General features: G+C 38.3%; 1 protein-coding gene across 1 annotated transcript in view; it reads right to left on the bottom strand.

Moving 5' to 3' along the window:
- LOC127453955 (ETS domain-containing transcription factor ERF-like) overlaps window positions 1-26,492 on the bottom strand; it is a 73,147-nt gene that overhangs the window by 28,645 nt on the left and 18,010 nt on the right. The window contains exon 2 of the mRNA XM_051720793.1: window positions 614-848. Coding sequence (XP_051576753.1) covers window positions 614-848 — 235 coding nt within the window. The remainder of the gene's footprint in view (window positions 1-613; window positions 849-26,492) is intronic.

Below are 26,492 nucleotides of genomic sequence, written 5' to 3'. Positions count from 1 at the left end.
GAGGATTGTGCCTGAAATAAGTGTACCATAATGTACTTGTTTCAGATTTAATTACTTAATGATTAACATGCGAAGTGACTGTTAATAGAAATAAAGGCTGGGACAAAGAGACAGAAAGACAGGGAGAACCCTGCTGAAAAGACCAGCTTGGACCAGCATGAATTTCCATGATGGGTTATGATGGTATAGCTGGTGAACCAGCATAGCCATGCTGTTCAACCTCAAAACTTGGTGAAGTTTGTTGACAAGCTTAGTCTTTTTTGTGATGCTGAGTGAGCAAAGATGTTTGCTGGTTTAGCTACACTGTAAAAAGTTGTAACCTGCAATTGTTACCTTAAGGAGCTATTTCTACCTTATCTAACCCTTAAAATGAGTTTTGTTGGTGTAACCTAATGTAGTCAGGTTGATTCAGAAAAATAAATAAGATTTTTCACCTGAATCAAACCAGCAAATTTAGTTTAATTACTAGGTTAACGTTTTTACAGTGTATTTAAAAAGCTTGGTGTGGACATCAGCACACCAGCGTTCCATACTGGGAACCAACTTTCAAAACATTTGCTGGTGATGTTTTTTTTTTCAGCAGGGAAGACAGCGAGTCTTGTTAGAGTCTTACCTGAGAGCTCGGCTGAGTTTGTCGTAGTTCATCTGAGGTTTGCACTTGCGGGCGCCCCACAGCCTGGCCACCTCATCAGGGTCTTTGATCACGAACTCTCCGTAGTCCCCCTGCCAGGCAATCACATCATGATACTCCTCCTTTCTCAGCAGCTCCAGAATGAAGTGCCACAGCTGGATCTGTCTGGAGCCAGGACTGGACTCCGGCTTATAGGCCCAGTCTGGGAACGCAAACCCTGCAGAGACAAAGAGAGTAGGTGGAGTGAGAGATCAGACACTGCTCGAACAGTCCAGATGTAGAGCGAGATGATTTTTGGGTAATGAGTTTTTCAAATAAATATTCAAATAAACAGTCAGTAATAAAGAACAAAGAAATAATAAAGAGCAGTAAGTGATTTCTATTTTTCTTTTCAATCTTGTTGTGTATATAACTGCAAAATAGACAGCGGCAGGTCTATTAGGCAGCATTTGTACTGCAAAACCTAATGAACAGCTCCAATATTTTGACACAAATTTTGTTTTTGTACCACCTGTTTACATTCACCTGTGACAAGCCAACAGTGTTTACATTAATACTTCGCCAAGATGGCCGTTTTGATAAAAAAGTTAATTTAACTGTTAACGCACATCACAGAGCACAAAATCTCATACACATCTTATGTTCAAAAGCATTCACCTGCCAGTCGGGTAGCCCTTGCGAACTGACTTGAGTTGGTACTTGGTACTGCAGATACTGTATAAAGACCAGTACTGATAAATGTTTTTAGTACTGACTTAGTACCAAAGTAAAGGTACTTTTGACATCCATATCGTTAGTATGCAAAATGATCATCATCGGCCTGCTTAGGCCAACAATGGAAGCAGATTAAAATAGGCCTTGCTTTTTCCAAACTGTATACACTTGTCAGGATCAGTGTTGGGTATAATCTGATTATGAAGTAATTAGTTACTGTAATCTAGTAGTGTAGTGTAATGCATTACAATTCAAATTCTTGTAATCAAATTAAAGTTTCTGACATTCAGTGATGTTAATAACTTAACACTTAATAACTTGACCCTTAAAAACCTAACCTAACCCCTGCTTGTTCCTCAAATTCATATGAATGAGAAGATGAGAGGAGATTGTGAAGGGAAAAGTGTGTCCTCCTTGGTGTGGAATTGGTTTGGCTTTAGAAAACACGATACAGAGCAGAAAACAGAGATTTGCAAGGTTTGTACATTGTGTATGTCGATATATGTAAATATCAATGTGCGTGTATATCTCAGTGGTCAGGGCTTTACGTGAGACTGAAATAATGAACACAGTTTTTCACTGACAGCTGCACGTGTCATTAGATGAAAAGCTTGTATAGAACGCGAGAAAAAATGACACTGAATCCACTTCTGCGGCATGAAATTTTGCTTGAGCGTCCGTCACATGCCTCCCATCCAAACACATGCAGCTGTGTTTTGTGCGAGTGTTGCACACAGTCTGAAACACACAAGTGCGCGCGAGTCTTGAAGTCATCCCAGTCCCTTCATTTGTGCTCCGGTGACAGAAAAAGCGCAGCTCACACCTGTTACTCATTCTGGTTTCTCTCGATGTCAAGTGGGTTTTTAAAATACACATCATAACCCTTTCTAAAATTCTGTTTGAATGATGTTTGATATCAGGAAACAACCAGCCATATTTTCTTTCAGATATTTTATATGTTCTTTATAGAGATTACTAAAAACACAAATCAAATCAAATCAAATCAAATCACTTTATTGTCACACAGCCATATACACAAGTGCAATGGTGTGTGAAATTCTTGGGTGCAGTTCCAATCAACATAGCAGTCATGACAGTGATGAGACATATACCAATTTACAATAACATCAAATTAACACAGCACAATTTAAACATCTGATATACACAGATATACGAAGAGCCTAATTAAGTGTTTTATTTAAGGATTTTGTTTTTAATTTATGTTATTTTACTTTTTGCATTGCTTTGAGAAGATGTTAAGTTGTCTTGAGGAAAGTTATAACAATAATGATAACAACAACAACAACAACAACAACAACAACAATACTTTGACTATTTTTGTCAAGTTCAAAATAAAGAGAAAAAGTTTTCATTTATAAAGTATTTAATTCACTGACTAGATTACTCAAAATTACACATTGCGACATGGCTTAATATATAATACAATTTAAAAATGTAACTATATCTGGATATATATTGTTATCATGATATAGAATTACTCATATCATGATATAGGATTTTGGTCACATCGTCCACCCCTACCTAACCCTAAGTAAATTACTAAAATAATATTTATGTAGAACACATTTAAAACATACTGTATGTTGTACAGCTGAAGTCAGAAGTTTACATACACTTTTGCCAAATACATTTAAACTCAGTTTTTCACAATTCCTGACATTTAATCGTAGAAAACATTCCTCGTCTTAGGTCAGTTAGGATCACTACTTTATTTTAAGAATGTGAAATGTCAGAATAATAGTAGAGAGAATGATTTATTTCAGCTTTTATTTCTTTCATCACATTCCCAGTGGGTCAGAGGTTTACATACACTTTGTTAGTATTTGTTAGTATTGCCTTTAAATTGTTTAACTTTGGTCAAACATTTTGGGTAGCCTTCCACAAGCTTCTCACAATTAGTTGCTGGAATTTTGGCCCATTCCTCCAGACAGAACTGGTGTAACTGAGTCAGGTTTGTAGGCCTCCTTGCTGGCACATGCTTTTTCAGTTCTGCCCACAAATTTTCTATCGGACTGAGGTCAGGGCTTTGTGATGGCCACTCCAATACCTTGACTTTGTTGTCCTTAAGCCACATTGCCACAACTTTGGAGGTGTGTTTGGGGTCATTGTCCATTTGGAAGACCCATTTGCAACCAAGCTTTAATTTCCTGGCTGATTTCTTGAGATGTTGCTTCAATATATCCACATCATTTTTCTTCCTCATGATGCCATCTATTTTGTGAAGTGCACCAGTCCCTTCTGCAGCAAAGCACCCCCACAACATGATGCTGCCACCCCCAAGCTTCACGGTTTGGATGGTGTTCTTCGGCTTGCAAGCCTCACCCTTTTTCCTCCAAACATAACAATGGTCATTATGGCCAAACAGTTACATTTTTGTTTCATTAGACCAGAGGACATTTCTCCAAAAATTAAGATCTTTGTCCCCATGTGCACTGGCTTTTTTTATGGCGGTTTTGGAGCAGTGGCTTCTTCCTTGCTGAGAAGCCTTTCAGGTTATGTCGATATAGGACTCATTTTACTGTGGATATAGATACTTGTCTACCTGTTTCCTCCAGCATCTTCACAAGGTCCTTTGCTGTTGTTCTGGGATTGATTTGCACTTTTAGCACCAAACTACGTTCATCTCTAGGAGACAGAATGCGTCTCCTTCCTGAGCAGTATGATGGCTGTGTGGTCCCATGGTGTTTATTCTTGCATACTACTGTTTGTACTTGGAAATTGCTCCCAAGGATGAACCAGATTTATGGAGGTCCACAATTTGTTTTCTGAGGTCTTGGCTGATTTCTTTTGAATTTCCCATGATGTCAAGCAAAGAGGCACAGAGTTTGAAGGTAGGCCTTAAAATACCAATTCAGTACACCTCCTATCCAAAAGTTAATTGGCTAATTGTCTAAAGGCTTTACATCATTTTCTGGAATTTTCCAAGCTGCTTAAAGGCACAGTTAACTTCTTAAACTTCTGACCCACTGGAATTGTGATATAGTCAATTAAAAGTGAAACAATCTGTCTGTAAACAATTGTTGGAAAAATTACTCATGTCATGCACAAAGTAGACATCCTAAACGACTTGCCAAAACTATAGTTTGCTCATATTAAATCTGTCGAGAGGTTAAAAAATGATTTTTAATGACATCAACCTAAGTGTATGTAAACTTCTGACTTCAACTGTATGTATATCTGTTTGTTTGTGTTTTTTGTGACAGCTAAAGAAACTATGGCAATGAACAAGGAGGAAATATAGACAATATTTTAAATTTAAGCGGAAAAACAAAACTCTATGAACAGAAAGTAACTTAAGAGTAAAATAATTTGTAATGTGATTACTTTTGAAGTAATCGGTAAAGCAATCTGATTACAAAATTAGTTAGGCAATTAGTCATTTGTAGTGTATTATTATTTTTGAGTAACTTACGCAACACTGGTCAGGATTCAATAGTATTAGTTATCCATTTTTATCTACTGAACGCTGTATACAAGAAAGCAAGAAATACATATTTATAGTCCCAGCCATAATTAACTTTATTAGTCATTACAAACAAAATAATTATTGGCTATTGTATCTACCTTCAATATCAGCACGTCTCTTATTATTGGTCCCCTTTAGGTCAAATTGAGGTCACCTGCAATGTTACTCTCAATCTAACACATAGTGTGATTTGTGAAAGTTCTTCACTATTTTAAGACAAGGCAAATCATTTGAAAGGAGAGCAGTGAGGATAGAGGGTGCCTACAGAGGGTGAGAAAGGGTGAAGTGGAGTCAGGGAGGGTTTCAGGTAACATTGAAACTGGTCGGATAGGGTAACGGCTCACACTGGTGTAAGAAGTGTAAGATGTTCTTCCACAGCTGATCCTCTTTACACTTCCATCATTCCCCCTCTCCAACACACACGTTTACTTAGCTATCTAAATAGGGACAAACCATAGACTTATATTATTTTTTATATACAGCTGAATATAATTACTATAGACTAACCCTAGCCCACACCCTAACCCTAAAAAAAGCATTTTTAAAGTTTTCAAAAACATTTACTTACTGTAAATGTATATATCGTTTTAACAAATAAGGACATCCTAAAGGAGAATTTTGTCAGATTTAGTACACATCTGGGGACAAATCTGTGCCTAATGTAGATTTAAGTCTGTAAACACACAAAGATAGTAATCCAGTCTCAACAGAAACCTCACAGAAGAGCGCATAAAATCCAAAACTGGCACACAAAGATGTTCTCAGCAGATATGGTATGAGAAGTATTCAGGCAACACATAACTACGCATACACCAAACAGCTTACAATAAAATCAAATTAAGTGTTCTTGCTGTGTTGGGTATCTAAGAAAATCCCTTCGGCCATATTTAAAACGGAATGTTCTCTAATGGATAGCTACACTGGGTTTAGCTGCACTAAACCTGCATTTCATCATCAAATTAATTTTGTAATGCAGTACAAAATGCATCTTTTCCACTCTGTGGGAGCTCTATAAAAAATAATGATCATATACAAACCAGGGGTCTGGGCTTTCAAAATGTTTGAAATGGGTCTAAAATCAAACTTTAAAAATCAACCTTAAATCATGTGCCGTTTTGTCTTTATTACAAATTTTCCAAAAGCACTTTAGTCAACAACTTCCGACAATATAATAGTCATGACTCTGTAGAAAGCAAACTAATTGCTTCCTCTTGATGACTCATCAGATCTTAATTATACACTAAATCGGCTGTTTTTCCTGTTGCTACCTGTCAACAACCTGAACGACATTTCTTTTCTTTTTTTCTAAAGGACAGTGCAAATCAGTCCAGAGAGAGGCAGTTAATAAATAATTGAATGGCCTTTACACCTGGAATGGCAAGGCATTTATTTTTTATTTTTTGCAAATAAGCAGAAAGGTAGAAGGAATAGCCTAGTTCAACCTTCAAATATAAATTCGGTCATCATTTACTTGTTGTTCCAAACCAGTATGACTTTCTTCCTTTCGTGAAACACAAAAAGAGATGTTAGGCAAAATGACAGCCTCAGTCACCATTTACTTTCATTGAATGGAAAAAAGATCAATGAAAGTGAAAGGCTAACATTCTGCTTCACATCTTTTGTGCTCCACGGAAGAAAGAAAATCATACAGATTTGGAACAACATGAGCATGAGCAAATGATGACAGAATTTACATTTTTGGGTGAACTAGTTACATGGTACTATTATTGATTAGCATAGCAATACCAATAACAATATGCTAGTACCACTTTTTCATTACTTTTGTAAATACACAATAATAGGTTCACTGTAAAATAAAGTGTGACCACAGAAAGACTTGCACTGACATGCAGAATACTCTGTAACCACTATGGTCTCTTTAAATATGACACACACTGTTTTTCTCTCTCTTAGAGGGCACATCTGATTGCTCCTTTAAGAGGTCAAATGTACTATGCACCAGAGAGCAAAGTTTGACTTCAGAAACTGCAGACAGGGATCTGGTTTCACAGCTCGCATTCTCTCACTTACACACACACACACACACACACACACACACACACACACACACACACACACACACACACGTTGGTGCGGCTATCCTTATGAGGACTCTCCATAGACATGATGATTTTTATACTGTATGAACTATAGATTCTATCCCCTAACCCTAACACTACCCCTAAACCTAACCCTCACAAAAAACTTTCTGCATTTTTACATTTTCAAAAAAACATCATTTAGTATGTTTTTTAAGCTATTTGAATTATGGGGACACTAGAAATGTCCTCATAAACCACATTTATAGCATAATACCCTTGTAATTACCAGTTTGTGACATAAAAAAATGGACTCGTAAACCACCATAACCTGCCCACACACACACACACACACACGCACACAAACACGTGTGCACACACATGAAAAGGATCCTTGCTAAGAAGTCTGAGCCAAATTCGAAGTCTGTCCAACTCCCTGATGAACAATGAAGAGGAGACTCCATGAGTCACACATACGCACACGCACAAACAGATACAGTTACTGTTCAACACAAACATATACTGAGCCACATTCAGATCTACACAGCCTATGACAATCATGCATATAATTCAACTCATTGAAACGTCTTGATTCAGGTTTGGATCTCAATGAATCGTCGCTGCCAGTCTAATCATCTGTGTGTGTGTGGGACTCAGGGTGGGCGGCTGTTACATATGCACTGAAACTCTAATGACAATGAGCTCATGTGTTAGGATGAAACCTCTTCAGGCACTGTGTGTTATTAGTCAAGTTACTGGAGATTATATTAGAGAGGGTTCCAGCATCAATGCTTTGTTTTGACCCATTTTTCACACTCGCATTGTTTCTCCTGGAACCACTTTGAAATAAAACACCAGCATTTCTCATATCTTAGAGCTGTCAAGGTTAACGTGTTAACGCATGCTATTAATAAAAAAAGTTTAACACGTTATTTTATTTTATTTTTTTACTGTTAATAAAGCATAAACCAGCATATATACTGGTCGGAGTAGGGCGGAACCTTTGAGATGTGTTTGGCTGGAGTCATTACACTGACATACACACCTCAAACACAACAGTCATGTCAGTGATCAAATGATGGGGAAAGGACCTCTTAACACTATTTGATGAAAAACAAGCCCAGATGCGACTTGTGACAGAAATCAAGTACTTTGCAGCCTGTGTAAGGCGCATTTAATTACCATAGCAGCACTTCAAGTCTTAACTACCACAAAAATGCAGAACAAGATGCTGTTTGCAAACGCTCAAGTGGAGTTCAAAGCGGAGCTTGATGCTGGCTTCACGATTGCTGTAACAAGTTGGATAGCCACAGTCTGCGGAGGATGAGATTTTATGAAATTTAATACGCACTGCAATGAATATGCAATTGCGTAGTTCTTTCAATTAGTCAACCTCCCACTTAGATTCTGTGAAAAGTTACTTGAATTAGTGTTATTTTAGTTAATTTCTAATTTATACTGTGGAAGGCTTTGTTTGGAAAATTTTAATAAAGCGGTATTTTTTTCATATTGTTTTGTTTTCTTTCCTAAGAAGTGCATTTTGACTGAAAAAGAAGTAGAGTAAAATTTCAGCACTTTATACATTTGTAATTAATTGCAATTAAAAAATTTAATCGACTGACAGCACTTTCTTATATGCAAACCCATTCAAACACACACAGGCTTTCATATTTACTGCCACTAAAACTGCATTGGGATGGATGGATGGATGGAGTAAAACCTTATTGGTCAAAATTCCCATTCCACATAACTCCACATCATTGGCTGTGACTGTGTCACGTTACGCTACATTTTCACATTCAGTGCGAACAGACAATTTGCTTCACATGCCACTGGAACCAGGTTGTGACTTGGTGTTATGTGTCTTATGCGGTTTTTAAATCCACAAATGTGTAATGAATTGTGTGTCCTGAGAGTGTGTGGAGTTGGTGTCGTGTGAGCATCTTAATGGCATGCTGTGTTGTGTGAGAGTGCATGACCTCATCCCCCCACCCTACTTAACCTTTGTGACCTCCCTCCCCCCACGCCTCTTTCCCTCTCTCTCTTTTGCAACCCCCCACCCAGGGGGAGACACTAGATCCCCATTACAGAAGAGAGAAGACAGACCCACAAACTCTCACACAAACACCACATCAATAATGCAACAACCTGACAGCCTTGAGAGTGTGTGTAGGGAAATAATCTTTGTCCTGGGACACTGGAGCGCAGGTGTCTCTGTGCAAGAGTTAAAAAGCACTTTCCACGAATAAGGTACAGTTTGGTGTCACATAACATTTGTTTTAAAGCATTAGAGGCACACATTTTCTTTCTTCTTTTGTGAGAGAGCACTTAGATATGTTAGATAAATTATTATATAAACTAAAATCAAACAAGCATAGGAAGTAGCTGGTTTTAAACATATCTACTGTCTGTAAATATAAGTTCATCAATAACTATAAACCAACATATTTTTGGCAAAATAAGTAACCCCTAATGAATTTTAGCTTAAATTTAGGCGTAATTATTTATTTTACACATTTTGTGTATTTAATGCTGATGTTTATTTAAGGATTATTGTATGTACACATCTTAAATTTTGGTAACAAGGTTGCCAGTCCCCAAACCTCATATAAAATGAAAAGAAAACAGCTCATATGATATTTAGTTTGACCTCCTGAGGTTGACAATCAACATTTTCTAAAGGTTAAGCACTGACCATTTGTTGAAAAATATAAAAAGTGCAGACCCTATTTTGTACCCTATTTGTGGAAAGTTCCAAAAAGATGTGGAAAACAGAGCGTGGCTTCAAAGAGAGGAGAGACAAGACAAGAAACTGCAGAGAAAAGAGAGGAGAGAACAAGGAGGAAAAGAAAGAGGGGGCCTGAGGAGGGAATGGAAGAGAGGGAAACCATGGAGAGAGGGAAAGGGGGATGGGGTGAGAGAGAGAGGGATGAGATCATAGCTCCTGTAGTAGTCTGTTGACTCTCAGGTCAAATTGCCTCTCCGCTCTCTCTCTCTCCTTGCTCTCTCAGGCATCGATTCCTCTCAAGAATGTAAATCGTGTAGGCACTCCTGCACTTAAGTCTTTACATAGGAAGTATTTAAAGAATTCTGAGCATCCAAGGAAACTACAGCCCTGCTCTGCATTGTAGTATGTCCATACAGAGAGAGAGAGAGAGAGAGACTCATAATAACTTTTCAAAAAGTTCTGAAGGAGTTGCTGTCAGGCAGCACAGAGGAAGGATTCAGCTGTTGGCAGGGGAAAAAAGAAAGACAGCTCTTCCTGTGTCTCCTCGCTCTTCTCAGATGAAAGCTGCCAACAAAGAGAGTTTGGAAAAAAAAGGATAGAAACATAAATCAAATTCATTAAGTTTTAAAAGGATAATGTTCTGTGCCGCTCTCCAAAATTTTAACCAGCTACTGATGCTGCCTTAGACCCCAATTCCACCTGGTATTAAGATGCGTTTCGGGTGATCCGATCACATGTGGTCAGCCCTAAATACAGGTCTAAACGGGGTCTAAAACGTTTTGTGATTGGATCAGAAATACCATATACGAATGTGGTCAAAAATGCGTGTGACCGCATCGCATTTGAGGTGTAAACGCTAATCCGTCCTGAATGCATCCCGGCAGCAGTGAAGCACCACTTCTCACCTGTCAATCAACTGCTGTGCTAAAACAAGAGTTTAAACTTAGCCTTTACAAGCGGCTTTAAAAGAAAATTATGGTCCGATCAGAAAATTAAAAAAAGCGGATACATACACAATCACGAGAACTTCCCAGATCTTCTGTAGTGTTTCTGATTTCAACACAGAAGAGAAGCACAAACACTTGAAGCTCCTTTAATACAGGTAATCTACTAAAATAACTGATAATTCTGCTTGACATGTTGCATTTGTGCTCAGATAAATATTAAACCACATCTAACAGAAACAGCACACCCTTTTTTTTTTTTTTTTGCTTTCTTTGTCTTTTCTGACTTTGTTGCGCTTTACTATCATGCAGTAACACCCTGACATAGTGACTGATGTATGTCGTAATGAAACAGAGACCCTCCCCTCAAAATCCAAACACAGCTGGTCACAGGAGACACATTTAAGAAACCAGGAGTAAACAGTGATGTGTCTCACCTGACCACATGTGTTTGGATCACCCGAGACCAGGTGAAAACTAGGTCTTAAAGTCACGTCGGAATGACGTTATTTAAGAGATGAGTGCATAAGAACACCACCACAATCAGTACGTTTACATGCGCAGTTATAATCGAGCTACCATCTTCATCTGTCTATCCAAGTATACATCACACAAAGCGTAACTGAATATTTGAAGGAAGGAAGCAAGCTAAGGAAGTATTAAATACACGCCGTGCATCACCCACAAGCAATGCATGCTCCGAAATGCCAAGTGTGGTCTGAATAACGTGTATACATGCTGGACATTTTTAAGGCAACAACCTTGTGTGTCCAAACTACATTCTCTGTGGCACCTAGTGAACATAGTTTGCTTTTGCACTAGTGCTAAAATGATTCCTGTCTTTGAAAAAAATGTAAGAAATATGATATATGAAACTGTCCAATGTGTCCAATTTATCTAGACCAAAATCACCTGAACACACATCAGATCAGAATTAGGATTTCTAAAATCATTAGCTGAAGGACTTAAAGGCAGCGTGAGGAATTTCCAACAGACCTGGGATGAACAGAACTCAGGATGAAAAGGTGATTTCAGTTGCAGCAGGACACTGGATCTGTTCTCTTGTCATTTTAATACCTCTGCTGAGACTGTGAACGCATTTGTGTGTAGAAATGTAAAATATTAGAAAATAGCAGAGTGTGAGAAGAAAAAAGTGGTTTAACACTAACAGGTAAGTGTGAAGGCTGATTTTAGCATGGAGACGGCATTCAAAGTGTGTGTCGAGTTCATGGCTTAGAGTGAAACAATGGTGAGTGTGTGTACAGTAGCATATTGAGACTGATCTCTTCAGTGTGCAATTAAAACACACACACAGTTTGATGACACACTAACCGAGTGTCTTTTTCTCTTTTTCCTCTAAAATTGTTCTTGCGTGGATGGCAAAGCTCTTTCAGAACCAGGCTGTGTTTATTACTACTTAACCTGCTCACAAACAAATATAGTGTATTAGAGTGTTTGTTTATGACTCTTCTAGTTTTGACAAAATGTGTTTTAACGTTCAAAGTAATTTAACTCAGCGTCTTTATGCCATTAAGAGCTGGCTTTCAAGTTATTTAAATAAATAAAATTCATGCAGTTGCTTTGCACCGCAACAAAAATAGAAAACAGGGTAACCTGTTGGTGGAAACGGGATTTTACTGACTGATAGGTTTGGGATCTATACCTTTTTCACGAATCAATAATCTGAAGATTTTCCAGATGATTATCGATATATATTGGGATTTTTTTCAGATATAAATAGGGCTGCTCGTTGCACAATATTCCTTATCTTTTCATACATTTTTCTCAACACAGCTTTGGTGAAGTGTGAACGGCACAGTAAATTAAACACTGGGCATGTCTGGCGGACAACATGGCGTGTTCTAAAATTCGAAACAATTATTTTCTACGAAGGTACGCACACAACATCAATGTGTGTGTGTGTGTGTGTGTGTGTGTGTGTGTGTGTGTGCGCTTCAGTACATGATATATCACCCTCTTGTGGTCTCCCAATGCTATTACACCAGACTGTTAAACAGCGGCCAACTGAGTGAATTGGAAAGCACACATATTAGGCTTCTAATTTAAATGTCGGCTATTTAGAATATATAGATGCCTCAAAAATATATCAATAAAATAATGTGCCGATCAATCACCGATATATCAATATATTATGACATCCCTAATGACAGCAGAAACAGCACAGAACAGAGAATTTAACAAAGTGATTGTGAAAAACTATACGATAACAAAACGATAATAGAAGAAGAAATCTGTTTCTCAGTGAAAACAGTCAAACCATATTGCTTTTAAAGATAAATTAGACAAAGAAAGAGAGAGAGAGACTGCGGAAAAGATAATTAAAGTGTATTAGAACAGATGAATGAAGGTCAACACACACATGAAGAGGTCAGAATGTTATTTTCCAATATAATTACATATACAGACTCACACACACGAGAGCCGTTCATGACGTGCCTTGGAGATCTTCGAAATAACACCAGGGGGTTAGTGGTGGTGGCCTTGAAGCTCCAAAATTAGAAGCAAACAAACTATGGTTATTGTTTGAGAGACATAGAGAAAGGGAGAGAGAGAGGGAGGGAGGAACGACAGAAAGAGATAGAGAGAGAGAGAAAGGTGGGGAGGAGCAATTGAAGAAGGTGAAAGGATGAAATGAAGTTGCAGGGTTTCACACTTTAACTTTCTCACAGTGTAACTTTCTTCTTTCACACTCCAGTACTTCTCCAACCAGTTACAGCTCTTTCCAGGAACCTCTCAAGGGAGAGACAGAGGGTGGAGGGGAATGCTATGAAAATACCAAGTGTTTGCATAATTTATTTCTAAATTCTTGACAAAAAAAAAGGAAAATAAAAAGCCACCTGCACTCATTGTGTGTGTGCGCACAGAGAAAACAATTATTTACTTGGAATGTCCACCAGAAAAACACTATCGTAAGGAACAGTTTACCCCAAAATCATTATTTACTCACCTTCATGTCATTCCAAACCTATGAGGGTGAGTAAATTATGACAGATTTCTAATTTTTGGATAAACTATTCCTTTAAGCAGCTAAGCATGTTATTCTTTACACGTACACTCTCTCACACTCCTTGTATGGGAGTGTTGAGTATGTTCAAAATATTAGTACACAGAGGAGAGGTGGAGAGTCCCAGAGCTCAGAGTATATTTGTCTTCTTATCCTCCACTCATTACCCTTCTATCCTCCTCTCGCTCACTCTCTCAGTCCCCAGACAAGAGCCACTCGTCCCCTATCACTCCCACACTCTTTTAAATTACCTTTTAAAACTTCTCATACTCCTGCAGTTAAACACTTAAATTCTCTTTTACTCTCTCTCTCTCTCTTTCATACACACACACAGGCTCTCTCCAGTTAGTGTTAAAGTTCCAACAGGTAGGTGAGAAAATGAGAATTCACCACTCCCACTGCTCAAAATGTGTGAGTGTTTGTGTTAGGCTGTGTGTTGAATTAGAATCAGAATGAGCTTTATTGCCAAGTATGTTTACACATACAGAGATAATAATAAAAATATAGAATAAAAATAAAAGTAAATAGAAAATAAAACATATGGAAATACACAATAGGACAATATATACAGTATATATATATATATATATATATATATATATATATATATATATATATATATATATATATACACACACACACACACACACACACACACACACGTATGTACAATATACAAATACAAATCTATTATATACAGAAGCAAGGGAATGTAAAGGCAGAAGAGGTATGGTATGTTGGATAAATCTAAATAGACTAAGCTGTGTGTTGCACATAATTATTGCACAATGGGGCAGTTTTAACTGTTCAAGAGATGGATAGCCTGAGGGAAAATACTGTTCCTGTGCCTGATGGTTCTGGTGCTCAGTGCTCCGTAGTGCCAGCCAAAAGGCAACAGTTCAAAAAGTAGTGGGCTGGGTGAGTGGGGTCCAGAGTTATTTTTTCCAGCCTTTTTCCTCACTCTGGAAGTGTACAGTTCTTGAAGGGAGGGCAGGGGGCAACCAATAATCCTCTCAGCAGTCCGAACTGTCCTTTGAGGTCTTCTGATATTCTATTTCGTAGCTGCATAAAACAAGGCAGTTACTGAAGTGCAGAAGACAGACTCAATAACTGCTGATTAGAACTGTATCAGCAGTGCCTGTGGCAGGTTGAACTTCCTGAACTGGCGAAGGAAGTACAACCTCTGCTGGACCTTTTTCACAATGGAGTCAATGTGGGTCTCCCACTTCAGGTCCTGTGTGATGGTAGTGCCCAGGAACCTGAATGACTCCACTGCTGCCACAGTGCTGTTTAGAATGGTGAGGGGGGTCAGTGTTGGGGTGTTCCTCCTAACGTCCACAATCATCTCCACCGTTTTGAGCGCGTTCAGCTCCAGGTTGTTTTGACTGCACCAGTGAGCCAGCCGTTCAACCTCTCTTCTGTATGCAGACTCATCGTCATCTCAGATGAGGCCAATTACAGTAGTGTCATCTGCAAACTTCAGAAGCTTGACAGAGTGGTCCTTGGTGGTGCAGTCATTTGTGTAGAGGGAGAAGAGTGGCGGGGAGAGCACACATCCCTGGAGGGCACCAGTGCTGATTGTACATGTGGAAGTGAATTTCCCATCTCACTAGCTGCTGCCTGTCCGTCAGAAAGCTGGTGATCCACTGACAGATAGATGTGGAAACAGAGAGTTGGTGTAATTTAGTCTGGAGAATAGCTGGGATGAGGGTGTTTAAAGATGAAGTGAAGTCCACAAAAAGGATCCTTGCATATGTCCCTGGTCTGTCCAGATGTTGCAGGATATGATGCAATCCCATGTTGACTGCATCATCCACAGACCTGTTTGCTCGATAAGCAAATTGAAGGGGATCTAGAAAGGGTTCAGTGATGTCCATCAGGTGGGCCAACACCAGTCTCTCAAATGACTTCATGACCACAGAAGTCAGAGCGACAGGTCTGTAGTCATTAAGTCCTGTGATTTTGGGTTTCTTTGGGACAGGAATGACAGAGGCAATCATCCCTTGCAATTCAGCGATGGGGTAAATTGTGACAGTTCTGCTAGTTTTTCCAAACTTTTGAGAGACAAAACTCTAAGAGACAACTAGATAAGCAATAACTGAGATGACAAAGAAAGTGAACTGTTGTTGCCATTTGCAGAAAATGCATAGCTTGCTTTCAAGTGGCCGAAGAGTAGTTCGCTAAATCTCTGCTAGCTACACAGTAACGTTTGTGTCTTGTAGTAACAACTAAAATACGGTTCTAATTAGCTAATACTAAGTCCTGTTATGAATAATGGCAATGTGGCACAATGATGATTTCAATATTAAGTTCAAGTTGGAATGCAACGCAATCGTACACGTCATACAGTGCGAGTGAACTTGCGGTTATTAAATTTGTATCTAGCGCCTAGCTATATATTTGCATCTAGCTTGCTTTTTAAAAAAAAAAACATGCATAAGTATTTTGAAATGTTCAGGGTTCTTTTCAAAGTTCTTTGTCGTCTGTTAATTTAAAAGGCCAGTTTGGTATTGAAAAAAGTTATTAAACTTGTTATAAAGAGAACAACAATAAAGTTTGTTTATATTTCAACCCATTTTTGTAATGTAATTCAATTCCATGATAATACGATATACCCTGATAATAATACCTTGTCTCTGTGGCGCTATAAAAATTGCTTGTTTTAATTTTTATTTTTGAGCGCCCCGTTCAGCCTGACACAACAACACTGACTCACCCAATGGCATAAACTTTTTTGAAAACAATGTTTGTTTTTGCTATTCTGTTCAGTGGCTCAGATTGTGGGTTCCCTTCTAGACACGGCCAATGTAAGAGATAAGGTTATGATACATTATTTCAGCACCATGTCAGTTTGAAGTCACTGAGTATTTCAGCATTGTGGCTGAGCACTGTGGTGGAGTATAAACTAAACTGTACTGCAGGAGTGGTAGGGTTAAACGCACTAGAGAGTTACAGTAAAGTAAGCGTGTTTGCTTGTGTACGCTTGTGTATGTGTGTGCATTTGTACATGTGACTGGGTGTTTCCTGGAATGTGTCACCATTGCGGTACAGGAAGTTAGCAACTGTTCTGCACCACAACAACATCTCTGCTTCCTGTATGTGTGTGTGCGCGTGTGTGTGCATGTGTGTGCGAGAGAGGGACAGATTTTGACTCTGAGCACGTCTACCAAAACATTTGTCACTTTCCTCTTATTTGAATCAAATCTGTTAGAAGTCACAAACTTCAACAGGAGTCACGCAAACAGACAAACACACACATTTCGCTGCACAAAGTGATGAAGATAATCACTCAAGATAATCACACAGAAAAACAAGCAACAGACACTGCGTGTGCGCGTGTGCGTCAGCGCTGACTCAGTGCGTGAGCGTGTTTGTAATTCAGCCTTCACAACGAAAACAATCTCTCTCCTCCATTCCCTTGCTTTCTCCATCCTCTCTCCCTCCCTCTCTCTCTCTCTCTTGGACACTGTCTCCTAGCAACCAGACACTTCAGGCCTAAAAATAAACCCCTAGAAATAAAGAGAACAAGAAATAAAACAAATGACAATTAATCCTTTCAGCAGAGAGCCGAGTCTCAAAAAGAATAGGTAGGAGTGAGAGAGGGGCAGAGAGAACGAAGCGAGGAGCAGGAAGATAGAAGGAAGAGAACGAGAGCGAGAGACAGCAACAGGTATTTGTTAGTTTTCTCGTGCACTCCAGTATTTCTAGCATGCTGGGAAGTGAACGAGCTCAGGGTTGACAAACACACACTGACTTGCGTTCAGTTTGTAAAAAGTCAAAGTTCTTCTACAGGTGTAGCAGGTAGGCTGATGTGTTACACTAAAGAGAAACTCTGTTCTCCTTTACTGTCCTAAATAAAATAAAAATCGCACCTTGTAACACACATACACAAACAAACACATTACTGTCTTCACACCTGACAGTTACACAAAAGTCGATTCTGGAATATAAACACAAGGTCTTGTGCATTCTTAACGGGATTAGAATAATTTACAGAGTGTCGATACAGTCGATTCACACACAAAAACACACACGTTTACTTTGCTATCTAAATGGAAACATGTCATAGACTCCTATTCTTTTTATATAAAACCAATTAAAATACCTCATATTAACCCTCACCCTAAAAGAAATTTTTTTGCATTTCAGATATTTAAAGAAACATGATTTTATTTATGAAGTATTTTACCTAATGAGGATGTTCCCAAATATCCCCAAAGGGAGGTTGTCAGATTTATCTAACTTCTGGGACAAACACACACACTATCTCCATTAGCACACCTGATCTAAATGTTGTGGTTCTACCACACACTTCCTCTTTGCTTGTGTAGAGGAAGGAGAGGAAATGAAATATAAATTATGTTCATAAAGCAGAGAAAAAACCTTAAAACAAATTAAAAATAAAGAAAACCTCTTTCTTGTATCACATATATACTGCAACAAGACCTTGCTTAAAACCTGCAACAGAGCACAAAAAAAAGACAAAACATACTAGTGACCATTTGGGTTCAAATTTTAAGTAAAAGTACTCTTCGTAACTAAACTTCAGCAAGGCCGGAGTCACTCATCCTCTTGCCATCCCAGATGTGTGTGACTTCCTTTCTTCAACAGAACACAAACAAAGATTGTTAGAAGAATATTTCAGCTCTGCAGGTCCATACAATGCAAGTGAATGGTGACCAGCACTTTCAAGCTCCAAAAATCACATAAAGGCAGCATAAAAGTAATCCATAAGACTCCAGTGGTTAAATCCATTTCTTCAGAAGAAATTTAATAGTAATAACAATTTAATAGGTGTGGGTGAGAAACAGATCAATACTGAAGTCCTTTTTATATTATAAATCTCTTTATAGTTTATAGTAAAAAAGGACTTCAATATTGATCCATATCTCACCCAAAGGGATTGCAATGCTTCAGAAGACATATATTAAACCACTGGATTCATATGGATTACTGATATGTTGACTTTATGTGGTTTTTGGAGCTTTAAAATTTTTGTCAACATTCACTTGCATTATATGGACCTACAGAGCTGAAATATTCTTCTAAATTCTTCTAAAAAGAAAGTCTTACACATCTGGAATGGCATGAATGTTAGTAAATGATGAGAGAATTTTAATTATTGGGTGAACTATCCCTTTAAATTTAGAGGTGCAAGCTATGGCATAAATATATAAAGGAATTAATATTACTACACAACTCAAAATGCAAACATTTATTAATATGATCTAAAGTAAACACAAAACGTTTTTGATACTTGAGTCACACATTTAAAAATGTATGAATGTCATTGCATTAGATATCAAACCAAGAGGCAGAAAGATAGTACATGCACAATTTTTAAGCAAAACATGCTACACAAGGCATATCACACTTTATGGATGTCAAACGTTAGTGGAACTTGAGGGGAACTGACTTCATACATCCAAAATGACATTTTCAACAGTTGGTTATAAGTAATTGCATAAATGGCTAAAAAAGTGAAGTTAGCTCTGAAAAAGGTCTAGCATTATTTGTTTACTGGTGTCACTTGATATCTGATGCAATCACATTCAGATATTTTAAGTGTGGCTAAAATGTTCAAATACCTTTTAAGGCCAATGAGGTAGAGTTTGGTATGGTATGGCATGGTTTGGTATGAGAAAACAGAGGAATCAAAACACATTAGCTTGGTCAGCAGAAAAACAAAAACATTATGCCTGTAAAAACATGGCTTGTGTCCTGTTGACATGGTTGATGAAATCATTCAGTGTCATTTTCAACACCTCTTTACAAGCGTCCACACAAACAGCGGCCCCCTTCGTGTACGGCAGTCTGACCTGCGTCTGTGTGACGTGTAACCGGTCAAAAATACTCCCTCTTCTTTATCTCCAACAGCCCATTCCTCACCCCTCCATCCTTCACCTCTATCAGTCCTGCTCTTTCTCTTCCTGCTATTCTTTTAACTCTCTAATTTTAGATAGTGGGGGGAAAAAACCTGCCACACATCTGCTAACAATCTGAAAGAGAAAGAGAGAACCATACGAGTGTTTCACTTTTAGTAACACAGTTGTAACACTTGAAGTTGGTGAGAAACTTCTAAAAGAGGCAAGTGTGTGTGTGTGTGTGTACGTAGCTATTAACTGGGAACAAAATGGTCACCAAAAGTGATCTAAATTCATAAATAAAGAAAATACTGCATTGTTTTTTTATTCTAAAAAGCAGGGTAGGTGTAAAATTAAGTTTATTATATGTCTCCATTTAGATACCCAAGTAAATGTGTGTGTGTGTGTGTGTGTGTGTGTGTGTGTGTGTGAGTCCCCCAGTCTCTTTCTCTTGCCCCGTTTACACTTGGTATTAAGATGCGTTTTGGGTGATCCTTTTGAAACGGGACGATACTAAAGACAGGTGTAAACAAGGTCCAAAACGTTTAAAGATTTGTACACTTGTGGTCGAATGTGGCTGAAAGAGCACTGGACCATATTGGGCTCGTAGTGTGAACACTCATCTGTTGGAATGCAGTTTAAGGTAGAAAGAAACTGTGAAGCGGTACAAGAAACACCGAAGCTTAACATACCATTATGTGTGTATGTAAGTTAAATCTTTTTACATGGGCAGAGCACATTTTATAAAAAGCCAACTTTCACCACTTATTTTTCTGAATAAAAACATGTGAAACAAAAAAAAATGTGATAGCAATCATGTAGACTCAGAGTGTATATATATGTGCATTACCCTAATGCTGTCAGCATTGGTTTCTATGTTTCTACGTTTCTAAATTACCTTATTTTCAAATGTTCTTGGAAATGTTTGTGAATAAAACAAAATATTAATTTCTTGTACGTCTCATACTAGGGCTGGGCAATATGGCAAAAAAATACAGTCTCGATTTTTATCAAACTTATGGGCGATTCACAATTCAGTTTTTTTCAACTTTTAAATGTACTCCAACATGATTCAAACTGTATGTTCTTTATTAGAATGCAAGGCAATCTGATTAAAGAAATCCAAGTTCTTTTCATTACAGGAAACAAAGGTGTGCAAGAAAAATTTACAAATGCCCCACAGGGGGAAGTTGTCCACATAGTGTTAATGCAAAACAAATTCAAATCTAATAAACCCATATGTTCAGAAATAATAGAATAAGAAAACTGCAAAATAATTCTTAACCAGTGTAGGTTTTCATTTTATCTAAACCAAGTCTATCTAGAAAGTTATCTAGAAATCAATATCTATAAATTATCAAGTTTATCTAGAAAGTACTCATTGTATATCAAACAATTTGTGTACGTATTCATAAACCCCTGCAGACACTGACGCATCCTCTAGCGGTTCACGCTGAGCAGCGCAGCTATATTAAATAATTTATCATTACAATTCAACTAGCAAAGTTTGTCAAAATGATCGCTTGCCAGATGTTGGCTATAGATGCAGTACACTTAAAACATGTCACAGAACAAAGCAATAATTAACGATCTATCTGAATCATCATGGCAAAAGGAGCAGTGTATAGCCTATACAGCCTCTCCATGATTTGAAATGAAGCGGCCATAACTGTCACGTAACTAACGCTTTTTTATGGGTAAAAAGAAAACAAAGGAGACAGTTCATCAACATGCGCACGCCAAGGCCAGTTATGGTCTTAAGCCGGCGTATGCCTGCATGATGGATGAAACTGAGCTACAATCACACTGTATACAATCGTACTGGGAATATTACCGCTGTCGTTAATATCAGTCTCCATGTTGTTAACCTGTCACGTTCATTGGAGCGCGCGCACACACGTGCAGCTGATCAGATCAGAAGCGGCATTAAGACAATCGCTATGAATTCTTTTTCTCTTCCTTATTCAGCCTTTGGTGGATTTACAACATATCTAACTATAGAGTTTGCAATATTTTCTGCAAAATCTTGATTTCTCGATTTAAGAAAAATAAAAAATTGTGTCAAAATGCAAATTCGAATTAATTGAAAAAAAAAAAAATAGAAAAAAAAACGCCCAGCCCTATCTCATACTTGTTATTTTTAACTTACATTTTGATTTACAAGTAATCGATCAATACTTTTTTTGTGGGTTAGAGTATTAGACTACAAAATTACTCGAAAATGCCCATCCTTAATTTTAATACTAGGTATAAACAGTAGGGATGGAAACGCAAGGAATTTAATGATTCTGGTTCAGATTCTGATTCTTCTTAACGATTCTGATTCCTTAGTGGTTCCATTAAGGATTCTTACTTTTGAGGTAGAAATATTTGGAATTAAAAAATGCTACTTTATATTCTCAGTAGTCTGTAGCCAAATGATGAGATAATTTGATGAAATCAAACATATATTAAATATAATTCCTAAACATACAAAAAATCTGATAACATTTCGGGTTCCAAATAAGATCCGGTTATCGGTTCCCCTTGCTAGTAAACAGCGCCTCAGACTTCCTGTCCCTCTCTGTCCCCGTCCCGTCCCATCCTCTCCCTCTCTCTCTCTCTCTCTCTCTCTCTCCCAATCCCACTGTCTTCATCTCTGTCCCCGTCTCTCTGCCTCTCTCCCTCCAGGGACAGATTACCCACCTCAGCTAGAGCAAGTAAAAGCCGCTGCATTATGCAAGACACTGATGATGTAACCACGCTCGTTCACTCCTCTCCCACAGCAAAAAGTATCAGCTACTGTAATGTAGAAAACCAAAACAACCATCATCATAACCATCATAATAGTGACTCCAACAGTCATATTACATCAGCTCTGTTAAACATGATTCAGCTCAAACACAGATAACACTCACCTCTGACAAACACAATGACCCTTCAATCAATCAGTTTGTGTTTATTACGCATTCAGCCTTAACGTGAATTTATCTGTGGCTCCTAACAGTACCATTCTGATATGTATCAGTGCACTAATTGTAGAGTTCAAAGACTGGGTCACTTAATACTAACAAAAGGCACTAAAGACTACTTTAAATGGAATTTTGGCACAATACAAAACAAAGTTCTACTTCGATCTGGTTAATTCAAAACAAGGAAATACATCAGGAAACACATGCATTTGTGTCTCACCCTTATCAATTTAACTGTTAAGTCACAGTGCTAACCTACTGACCAGGTTATCACCAAGCAGAGAGAGAAAGAAAGATTGGGGAATTGTCTTACCACTGACATAATGCTTGTATTAAGTATTATGTAACTGGGAGAAGGAGTGCACACACAAACACACAAAGTACAGTCCACTGGGCAGAGATAAGAAGCAAAATAATCTACCCTCACTAGACGTCATATATCATACACACAGTATGGGATGGAAAATAACAGGACAGTACCCCACCCAGGGGAATTCCATACAAAAACACATCTACCTTTACAGTGTTTTATCCCATGCAGCTTCACACACATTTAGTCAGCAGGCATTGAGTTACATTACCAGTAGTGGAGACAATGGACCTGCATGGTTCTCTGAACACACACACCATGCCGAGTCACCAAAATGCACACAAACAAGCCAAAAACATCAAAACCAAATGATCAGCCATCTCAAGCTAGTTTCAGGTGGTCTGTAAATTATTCATCTTATTTAACAGTTGTTTCTTCTTCATTAGTATAGCGGACAGTGTGTCCACCTGTTTATTGGAAGATCCGAGTTTGATTCCTCCACAGGGAGATTTCCGTCTATCACAATTTCCAACAAGGAATCAATAAAATATCTGTCTATCTGGTCTTATCTTAATTGCCAAAGGTGGAACTTGTTAAAGTTGGACATTTTTTAAAAGTGAAGTGTGTATTTTCTGTGCCACAGGTTTTCCAAACACAATTTGCCTCAAACATATAATTGGTTAAGCCAATGTTAGTGCATTGGTTTGCTCAAACAGACAGACCAATGTTGAAAGCGCCACAGAGTCACAGTGTTTACACTATATGGGCAAATCTACCTTTGAATGGCTTACTCACAGTTGTCTCTTAGGGTGGAGCTTAAAATAATTAAAATTTTATTTTTTAAAGTCTTACCCCCCTAATCTGTTCCTTATAATATAGAAACACTGCATAAAAAGTTTGAGCAATAAATTCTATTTAGCTCAACTGCCTCAAAGATTAAGAAAATTATGAAAATGCAAAGAATTATGAGTATGTCGTAATTTATTTTAAACAATGCAGTATTTATTTTTAAACACACTGATAGTGAATTCTTTGTTCTATTTCTAATTCTAGAGTTCATAGTCTCAGTCTGACAATGTCCAGCAAACTCTAAATTTATTGTTTTCATGGCAGCCCAGACAGAGTCTGTTTCCTGCTATCAGGGTAAATTCTACGATGGTCCTTGTCAGCTTGTTGCAGGAATTGCAGCTCTGTTTCATCACGGGTTAAAAATCCACTGTATTCCTGAATGAGTGTCACTCCACGTTCATTGTGGTCATTGACAACTTTTAGAGACTCGACTGTTTCTGCAGCCTGCAGAATTTCTGTCCTCCCACAAGTCCGGATCATCCGCGAGAAATCCATCTTGAAGTTCCATCATTCGGAACAGTGTCATTGACTTTGCTGTGACAAAATCTTCCAAGTTCTTGTCCTTGAATGAATCAAGAGCATCAGTGATTCTCTTGGAATGATCCTGATCTTGGTCTCCTTCATTCTGCATGGAACTCACCTTCAGTCTCTTGGTTGACGAACTGACCCGACTGTCAAATAAAGCCAAGCTATCAAGTTCCTTTGACAAGTACCACAAGTGATTGGAAAACTTGCGTGCTGTTGACTTTGAGATGGCTGAATGGATTGATGAGTATTCAAGTAGTGACTTCTGCAGCAGCAGGTCACTGTACGGAGCACCTGATGCTTCAGGTGCAGAGATCCAAGCTTTCAGATCACGTCACGTAATCCTCTCACTTCTGCAGGAGTCAGTTTAAATTGAGCCTTGAACAACCAGATGACTTTAAACATCCATCGGGTGTGGTGCATTGCTCCAGATGACATGAATTGCACTCCTCTGGCAGGAGCAGCATCAAGAAACACAATCACAAGTTCCAAGAATTCTTTATATTCATCTCTCAGCTGACTCTTTTCAAGATGCTTGTTGGCATAATCGATGGTGCCTTGCTTTATGTCTTCAACTAGTCTTGCAACATCATCAGCTGCAATCCCTGGTTCATAATTGGCCATGTCTATTATCCCGAGTATTCCTGGAAGCGTTTGAAGAGTGGAACTTCGGGAGAAGATGTGGCTCCCATACACACTTGGAACACTGCACTAATTATCAATTCCATAATGTGAAGCCTGCAAGACAGTGACAAGAGCTCCTTCTCAAGCTTCTGCTCTAGGAGTACACAGGCACCAGCGATCCGAACAGTGTTTGAGCTGGTTGTGTCAAAACACATAGCTCGGATGCTGCCGGCTATGCCCCAGTTTTCAATGGCTCCAAAGAGAGCAGCAGCCTGGGCCTCGCCTGTTCAGGGTGGAAGTTTTGCAACTGTGAGTAGCTGAGAAACTCCTTTCACTGAATTTACGATCAGGGATCAGTTTGCCGTCCCAGTGTACAACAAGGGGAATGTTACCCTGAAACTCTGACTTTACGTTTGCTGATCTCTGGACTCGGTGTTCACCAGCGTAGAATTGAGTCGGTGTTTAGAGCAAGTTCATCAATGTTCATCAATGTTCTGTCCCAAGCTCTTGGCAGTTTCTGCTATAACAAAAACGACTTTGCGGTCTGACACTTTTGTTCGATCTAGAGCTGCTGTGAGTTTTGGAATCATGGATTTTAATAAATGTTATTTTGAAGTATTTTATTACAAAATTCCCATTTATTTATTTATTTGTTTAATTATAGATTTATTTATTTAACTATTTACACTTAAAAACATTTAAAATAGCAGTCATTTAACTCACCAATAGATAAGAATCAAGAAAGTTCAAATCAATCGCCAATCACCAAAAAAAATGTCAATCTACTTTGAATTTGGAAATCAAGACAATTAATTCAAACACTTTTAGTCAACAGTTAAGTAATTAAACACACATACGGCTGCAACAGTGTTGATTAGTCAGCATAGTCAGTCCAAACAAGTCTAAACATGTCTGGAATATGAATTCATGGAATTTTGCACCGGCAGCAAAACCATGGAATCTAGATATGAACCACAATGGATATGGATGGTCAGATATGAACCACAGTGACTGAATGTTGTGTGTATGATGATTGGAGAAAGTGTCAATTTACATAAATTTGGGTTCTTAATTTATTAAGAGAATTAATCTATTATAAGTATTATGTGAAATAACAGGGCGGCCGCAGCTTTGGAGTATCAGAAACTTCACCATCACTGAGCTAATATTTCTGATATTTTGCTTGAATTTTTATTTCATATTTAGGAACAAAATGAGAGGGTAAGAAGATCATATTTCAAAAGTTAAAAAATAAGCTCCACCCTGTTGTCTCTGTATATTAAACTGGGATAGAAGAAAGTTATTTTTTGAAATCGAAAAAAGTCACACTTCACATTTAAGCTGGTAGGTGTGAGGCAGAGTGAGTTAGGGCAGACATTCCTGTGAGATCCTGAAAGCTAAAAGCCTCAGTGAGACTGCTGTGCCGAGGGCCTCTTGGTCTCTGCCCTGCTCCGTTATAAACCCTAATCCCCTAAAACAACAATCACACACTGTTATGCAGGCAAGCCCTGAGATGCCCTATGCTGCCTCTGAATGTGTGTGTGAGAGAGAGAGACTGAGAAACTGAGAGAATAATATAGTGCATCTCTTCAAATCTGGCCCACATGCGTGTGAGCATTGCATAATCAGCCAAACCATGTCTGAGGCTAAATATGGCACAATTAAAACAATTATGAGGCAAGCACTTTAGCCAGAGATCACACACACACACACACACACACACACACACACACACACACATGTTGGTGCAGCTATCATTATGAGGATTCTCCATAGATATAATGATTTTTATACTGTACAA

The sequence above is a fragment of the Myxocyprinus asiaticus genome, chromosome 16 (assembly GCF_019703515.2).
Source record: "Myxocyprinus asiaticus isolate MX2 ecotype Aquarium Trade chromosome 16, UBuf_Myxa_2, whole genome shotgun sequence".
Classification (NCBI taxonomy): Eukaryota; Metazoa; Chordata; class Actinopteri; order Cypriniformes; family Catostomidae; genus Myxocyprinus; species Myxocyprinus asiaticus.
Note: the sequence above shows the minus strand (reverse complement) of the source record. Positions and strands in the feature narration are given on the sequence as shown.